Genomic DNA, 7,939 nt, shown 5'->3' with positions numbered 1-7,939 from the left:
TTTATCAAAATAAATGTGAGCTATCTGATAATGACCCAGGTGAGACAGATACTTGTTATTTTATTCTAATATAGTTTGCAAATGTATATTATTATAATATAGTGGGAAGAAATTATGATCAAAGTTTGGCAGTCTTCTTTTGAAACATTAAATAAAGTATGCAATTTGGGCAATAGATTGTCTCTGCCAAGAGAAAAAAAATCAATTATAAATGTTAAAAACACAACTACCTTCCTTTAATTTACAAGTGTTGTGCCTTTATTCATGTTATTCCATCAGTCTAGAGCACCATTGGCATAATCCTCTGCCTACTAACACCTTTAGGAGCTTTCCCTGATCTCCCAGAGAGAATCAGCTGTATTTTCACAGTACACGGCATACATCTCTACTTAACAAGAGTGCAAGCCTTCTTTTCATATTATGCAAGTTAGCCACTTGCGTATTAGCTGCTTTCACCACTGAAGAACAGGAACACTGTTGTTCATAAAACAAACTGAGGCCTTAGCTGAGGATTAAGGATTTTGGTGGGAATGAGACAAAAGCAAAGAACTGTTAGGACTGGGGTACCAGGGAGCAATATAATGGAATTAGTTCACATCGTTGTTGAGTGGGGCAAGTCACACGTGTATATTTCATGCATCGTCACCTCAGATGGTCTGGAATTGAGTTGAATTTAAAGTGTATAGTTCTTTTGAACACAATTAATATAGGTACAAAGATGCATTGTCAATTTTTGAATTAATAATTAAGAAGTATTTCTCTAGACCCATCTAGAATCAAGAATGAAGGTTGATTTTTGAATGATGCTAAAGCTGAAACTCCAGTACTTTGGCCACCTCATGCGAAGAGTTGACTCATTAGAAAAGACTCTGATGCTGGGAGGGACTGGGGGCAGGAGAAAAAGGGGATGACAGAGGATGAGATGGCTGGATGGCGTCACTGACTCTATGGATGAGTTTGAGTGAACTCTGGGAGTTAGTGATGGACAGGGAGGCCTGGCATGATGCGATTCATGGGGTCACAAAGAGTCGGACACGACTGAGCGACCAAACTGAACTGAACTGAATTCAGTAGGAGCTTACTGAGCATCTATCACTTCATCGGATGTTCTGCAGAGTATAAAAGTAATATAAAAAGCATTCCCTGACCTTGAGGAATTTGCAATCCAACCAAAAAGATAGAACATGTCCTGAGAAAATAATTTTGTTCCAGAGCAAAACAACACACGTTTGCATGCCAAAATGAGTAGCAAATTAGTGCAATAGGAGTTTAAGAAACAGAAAAAAAAGTCAGTATGTCTGGAATTGTCAGAAATGGCTATAAGACAAAGAAGAGAATTGGATTAACAGACTGATGGGTAGAATTTCAACATAACCAACAATCAGGGGAAGGAACTGAAAGGCAGAGAAAATAGCATGAACAAAACTTGGAAAGACTGATCATAGGCAGGTTGATAAGGAGTCAGAGAACTACCTGGCTGAGCGGGTAGTAGATTTGAACTAAAGTTCGAATTTCATTATGGTGAAACCTATTTAATTATGGTGAAAATCAAATGAACATTATTAGGAATACTCTACAGAGTGAAGTAATAAAGAAAAAAACAAATATCATATATTAATGCATATATGTGGGATCTAGAAAAATGGTACAGATGATCCTATTTGCAAAGCGGAAATAGGGATACAAACATAGAACAAATATATGGTTAACAAGGGGGAAAGCAGGTGGTGGGAGGAACTGGGAGCTGGGGATTGACATATATACTCTATCAATACTATGTATAAAATAGACAACTAATGAGAATGTACTGTGTAGTGCAGGGAACTTTCCTTAATGCACTGTGGTGACTTGAGTGGGAAGAAAGTCCACAAGTGAGGAAATATATGCATACGTATGGCTGATTCATTTTGCTTATAGTAAAAACTGATGACTCAAATGGTAAAGAGTCCGCCTGCAGTGCAAGAGACCTGGGTTCAGTCCCTGGCTTGGGAAGATCCCCTGGAGAAGGAAATAGCAACCCACTCCAGTATTCTTGCCTGGGAAAACCCATGGACGGAGGGGTCTGGCAGGTTGAGGTCACAAAAGAGTCAGACATGACTTAGTGACTAAACAACAACAATACAACATTGTAAAGCCACTGTACTCCAATAAAAATTATGAAAAAATGAAAACCTTGTAAAATATCTAAACCTGTGAATGGGATAAACATGCCATCCCCAAAGTTGTGTTTTCAGTCTTCATCACAGAGTGATTATTTGACCTGAAAGGAGTTAGCTTCATCTTCCCACACGTACAGACCTTTCTACTATATAAAGCAGCAACCTGGCCTATATAATGTACCTAATATTCCATAAAAGTGGCCAAAAGCAGAGACAAGCCAGATTTAGCCATAGCCTCAGGTAGCATTTTCCCCACTGTGACTACAAAGATAGCAAGAGTCCTCATTTCAGAAGAGAAGTCCTCTAATTTAAGAATGATTTTAATTACTTTAATTAATATCCTAATATTATGCTTTTGTCAAGAGAATTAGAGAACAAGTATTCCATTTGGTCAAGGAGTCTTACAGAAGACAGAAATGAATAATTAATGTTGTTCAGAATTGTTAAACTTAATTCAGTACACATAGATGTAGAGCTAGTCATTAGTTTCAAGAAAAAATAGATCATTGACTCAAAAAAAAAAAAAAAAAAACCTTATACTTAAATGTACTCTTTAAAACCCTTTCTAATCATTAGGATGAACATATCTTTCCTGACTGGAGACCCAAAAGAAATAACATTGGAGAAGGAATAGGTTTTATACTGTGGACAAAAAGAACTCCAATGCAATAACAGTTGATAATTAATAAAAAAAAGAATTCCCAAGAAGAATGAACCAATGTGTCTTTTAAATAAAAAAATAGCATTTATACCATTAAACCTATACATACTGTAGTCAAATTAACTATAAATGAAAATTCTTAGATACCCATAAAAGAGGTTTTGGTAAATGTGAACTTACCTATAAAGTTTTGTTGGCTGGGAAAATATTTAGCTGCATATAATAGCCTCAATTACAGTGGCTTAACCAAACAGAGATTTTGTTTTCTTTAAAGAGAATTCAAGAGGAAAGTAGGCCTTGGCTTCATGATGCCATTTAGAACAAAGTCCCTTCTGATTTTCTAATAAGCATCCTTAGATGACTTCCAATTTCATTGCATTGCCCAGAAGTGCATCATGTGAACCACCCCTAGCTGAAAGGCAGGCTGAGAAATATAGTTTTTAATTGTGTGCATTGCAGCTCCAAATAAAACTAAAAAAGAAGTAGAAGCATTATAGAGACCAATTAGCAACTCTTTTCAACAACACAAAATCAGTGATTATGCTAAAACCCTAAGCATTACAATAGGTTTGTTAAAACACTGCTAAGTGAATTGGGTAACACATAGCTCCAATATCCAGGTGCCACACAAGTCTATTTTCTAGGATTGCTTAAACTAGGTCATTTTGTGCCTTTAAACTACCTTTCTCTCTAATGAATTTCTTGGAGAACAGCCCAAGCACAGCTTGTATCCATTCATAGAGAATGTTTGTTTGTAGGGTTGATAATCCTACAAGAGCAAAAGTGATCCATGAAGATTTCCAGGCAGTCAGAAAGTTTCCAGCTGTTATTCCTGGGTGATAACTGACAGAGCTAATCCAGAGAAGTGGGGAAAAGGGTTAATTCAAAATACGGTATCATACTTTTATTTCCCAGCTGCTTTCTCTCTGTTATTTTAGTAAAGAAGCAAGGGGTAGTATCTTAAGAATTGTCAAGCTCCTAAAAAAAAAAAAAAAAAAAAGCTCAGTATCTAACTGTATCTGGCACATAATAGGTGCTCAAGGAATAGTTCTTGAATAAACCTTTTATCTGTTTACCCTTATCAAAATGTGTACAGAAACTGGTTAAAAAGAAGCATTCTCCACCCACTTTAATGGAACAGTCAAACATTCAGTCATCACCCACTCTTTGTGAATAAAAGCTCTCTGAGGAACTGCTTGCTATGATCTCTCCCCGAGAAGGACTTATTCTGTATTTTGTGTGACCTGGCAGATTTTTTCTGACTCACATCCAATGTTAATTAATCAAATCTATAGGAATTGGTTTCTAAGCCATTTGGCTATCAAGCAGATTATTAACATTGTAAAATCAATTTAAAGCCATTTTCAAGTGTTTAAAATCCCCTTAAAATTTCTCAAATCAGCATATAAGTCAGTTTGAGATGGAGCTTGGGGACTATCGGTCAATACATCAGTTGATCAAGCACTGAATTTATGTTAAGCAGCATTTAAAGATGGGTGAATAACAGCCCCTGCCCTTGATGACTTATGATCCATTTAGAGAAACAATATGTGTGTGGGGGTGGGGGGGAATCATGAAATAGTGTCACACTGCATTTATAATTTGTCAATTTAATAGGAGAGACAGTAAATGATTCTTTTTTCCCAGAATACCAATTAGTTTGGACTTGACTAAAATAGAAACATGAATCAAATACATCCTGGTATGTAACTGAAATTTGAGACCTTGATAGGAGAATCACAGCACTTTGAAGATTAGAGTGTGACATACTGGTTAGCATAGATAAGCTATAAAGAATCCACTTGAACCATAGGAAGCAATGAAAACAATTGTTCTTTTCCTTCTCTCTTTAAATTAGGTCATGGAACGAAAGGAGTATTTGAGCTTCTATCTGGATGGCGGAGAACCAAAGAGAATTTGCCCTTCAAAGACAGGGTAGCAGATGCTTATTCGGACGTGATGGTGACCTATACCATGACCAGCTCCCTGTACTTTATCACCTTTGGCATGGGTGCCAGCCCGTTCACCAACATAGAGGCTGTGAAGGTCTTCTGTCAGAACATGTGCGTCTCCATCCTGTTGAACTACTTCTACATTTTCTCCTTCTTTGGCTCCTGTCTGGTCTTTGCTGGCCAACTAGAGCAAAACCGCTACCACAGCATCTTTTGCTGTAAGATCCCTTCTGCAGAATACCTGGACCGCAAGCCTGTGTGGTTCCAGACAGTGATGAGTGATGGACATCAACAGACATCCCATCACGAGACGAACCCTTACCAGCACCACTTTATTCAGCACTTCCTCCGTGAACATTACAATGAATGGATTACCAATATCTATGTGAAGCCATTTGTGGTCATCCTCTATCTCATCTACGCCTCCTTCTCCTTCATGGGGTGCTTGCAGATCAGTGATGGAGCCAACATCATCAATCTACTAGCCAGTGATTCCCCAAGCATTTCTTATGCCATGGTTCAGCAGAAATATTTCAGCAACTACAGCCCTGTGATAGGATTCTACGTCTACGAGCCCCTCGAGTACTGGAACAACAGTGTCCAGGAGGACCTTCGGAGACTCTGTAGTGGGTTCACTGCAGTGTCCTGGGTGGAGCAGTATTACCAGTTCCTGAAAGTGAGCAACATCAGTGCCAATAACAAGAGTGATTTTATTAGTGTCCTACAAAGTTCGTTTTTAAAAAAGCCAGAATTCCAGCATTTTCGAAACGATATCATCTTCTCCAAGGCAGGAGATGAAAGCAACATCATTGCTTCTCGCTTGTATCTGGTGGCCCGGACAAGCAGAGACAAGCAGAAGGAAGTCATAGAAGTGCTGGAAAAGTTGAGGCCTCTGTCCTTGTCAAAGAGCATCCGGTTCATCGTGTTCAACCCCTCCTTCGTGTTCATGGACCATTACAGCTTATCTGTCACCGTGCCTGTTCTGATTGCAGGCTTTGGTGTCCTCCTGGTGTTAATCCTGACTTTTTTCCTAGTGATCCACCCTCTGGGAAACTTCTGGCTAATTCTTAGCGTCACCTCAATTGAGCTGGGCGTTCTGGGCTTAATGACACTATGGAACGTCGACATGGATTGCATTTCTATCTTGTGCCTTATCTACACTTTCAATTTTGCCATTGACCACTGTGCACCACTGCTTTACACGTTTGTACTAGCGACTGAGCACACCCGAACACAATGTATAAAAAGCTCCCTTCAAGAGCATGGGACAGCCATTTTGCAAAATGTTACTTCTTTTCTTATTGGGTTGGTCCCCCTCCTATTTGTGCCTTCGAACCTGACCTTCACACTGTTCAAATGCTTGCTGCTCACCGGGAGTTGCACACTTCTGCACTGTTTTGTTATCTTACCTGTGTTCCTAACCTTTTTCCCCCCTTCTAAAAAGCACCACAAGAAAAAGAAACGTGCCAAACGAAAGGAGAGAGAGGAAATTGAATGCATAGAAATTCAAGAGAACCCTGATCACGTCACTACCGTATGAAGGGTGTAGACTAATGGATTATTTTTCTTTTCCAGTATTGCACAATGATGCAGGGCCGATAAAGCTCAGACCTCAGCTGCTTGGGCTGGCCAGGGGTAACAAGGCAAGTCAGATGAAGAGTGAATTATTTATAACACGTCAAGGTGTCCACTTCCAGGGGGGCAAGAGGGACTCAAAGAAGGGTAAAAAGCTCTTTGAAACCTTGTTCTCCACTAAAGACAAGTTTCTGGATGTGATCTTAAGAGCTCTTCCAAGGAACGGACAAATCGACGGAGTGTTAGAAGGCCAAAGGAACAGCTACTTTTAAAAATAAAATGCTTAGGAGAGATGGAGTAGAGAAGATGGGGGCCTCCAAATATCAGAGAAGACTTCAGAAACATCAAAATTGCCGTGGCACTTTTCATATTTGTTTTTTGAATAGGTTGGTCAAAGGAAACCTATGCATTTGGGAAGTACACATCTAATCCTGTCTAAACCAAAGGACTTCCTGACTCATTTTATGTGTACATATATATGTATATATGCCATATATACATATACATAGATTTGTCTTTAGTGTACATCGATGTCTGTGTGGAGGGAGGTGCCCATTTGCAGGTGGGCTGGGCTTTCTTTAGAGAGTCCAATCAGCCTTAGCCAAATCTGGATATGTTAATGGCCACTCTACATCAACTCAAGTGGTGCAGCAGCAAGAGCATTTTTCAGCTGTGCTCTAGGCAAAATAAACAGATATGGGCCCATTAGATTCATACACCATGTTGTCAATCTTTGAGATTCTTGCTTTGGATGAAAAAAACACAAAAGGCATTCGAATTCATTGCCGTGGGGGCAAGGTTTCAAATCTCATGTTAATGCTAAATAGTTACTATGGCTTTTTATTGGCTTAAAATGGTTCTCTGTATTTGGGAAGGCTGATTTAGCTGCTTTTAGCGAGCTCACCCACTGCAAATGAGCATGTATTGTCCATACAAATGTGTATAACGGTGCACAAGTGTGTGTGTGAGAGAGAGAGAGAAAGTCGAGGTATTCCATGGTTACAATATTCTCATTTTAGATGGTGAAAATATACTGCCTTGGAATATAGGTAATGAACATAGGAGAAAGTGAACGTAACTCGGAAACTTGTTGCAGAATGAAATAGAGTAAATGAACCATCGCCACCCATCATGTCCCCTCAACTGGTTCTTAGTGTTAAAAAAAAAAAAATATTCTAATCCTATAAAGTCTAGTGTGTTCCTTGCATTAATATTTGGAACATTAACCCAGGCCATGGTCACCACAGTAGTGGTCTCTATAACTACTGCAGTATTGTTATGTAGCTTCTTGCGATATCATTTTTTTTGTGACCTGAAAAGTGCTTGTTGGTTGGCCTGCCTCCTAGGGTGATTGTTGCTCTCCATGAGTGACATAGTAACTGTAACTGCTGCTGAATTCTCTCTCAAAAAAAGTACTGAGGTAAATGTTTTCATTGCGTTAAAATTTACAACTGCTCCCCAGCAGATAGACTCAAACTGTTGGGTGCTTCCTTGGATGAATGCTGTGCTTCCTGTCACAGAAAATTACTAGAAAATGCCTTTTCCCATGTCAAGCTGTAAAATCAGTGAATTTTCAGGTAGGACTTCACAAA

At 39.1% G+C, this 7,939-nt stretch overlaps 1 protein-coding gene across 1 annotated transcript; it reads left to right on the top strand.

The window, feature by feature from the left end:
* Window positions 1-4,779: 4,779 nt before the first annotated feature.
* Window positions 4,780-6,312, top strand: PTCHD4 (patched domain containing 4). Its single transcript, XM_019985424.2, has one exon. The coding sequence runs from the start codon at window positions 4,780-4,782 to the stop codon at window positions 6,310-6,312; it is 1,533 nt and encodes a 510-aa protein (XP_019840983.2).
* The last annotated feature ends 1,627 nt before the right edge of the window (window positions 6,313-7,939 follow it).

The sequence above is a fragment of the Bos indicus genome, chromosome 23, assembly GCF_029378745.1.
Source record: "Bos indicus isolate NIAB-ARS_2022 breed Sahiwal x Tharparkar chromosome 23, NIAB-ARS_B.indTharparkar_mat_pri_1.0, whole genome shotgun sequence".
Lineage (NCBI taxonomy): Eukaryota > Metazoa > Chordata > Mammalia > Artiodactyla > Bovidae > Bos > Bos indicus.
Note: the sequence above shows the minus strand (reverse complement) of the source record. Positions and strands in the feature narration are given on the sequence as shown.

Excerpts from the sequence above, each read along its gene's own strand:
- PTCHD4 (XM_019985424.2), top strand. The coding sequence starts at position 4,780 with ATGGTGACCTATACCATGACCAGCTCCCTGTACTTTATCACCTTTGGC.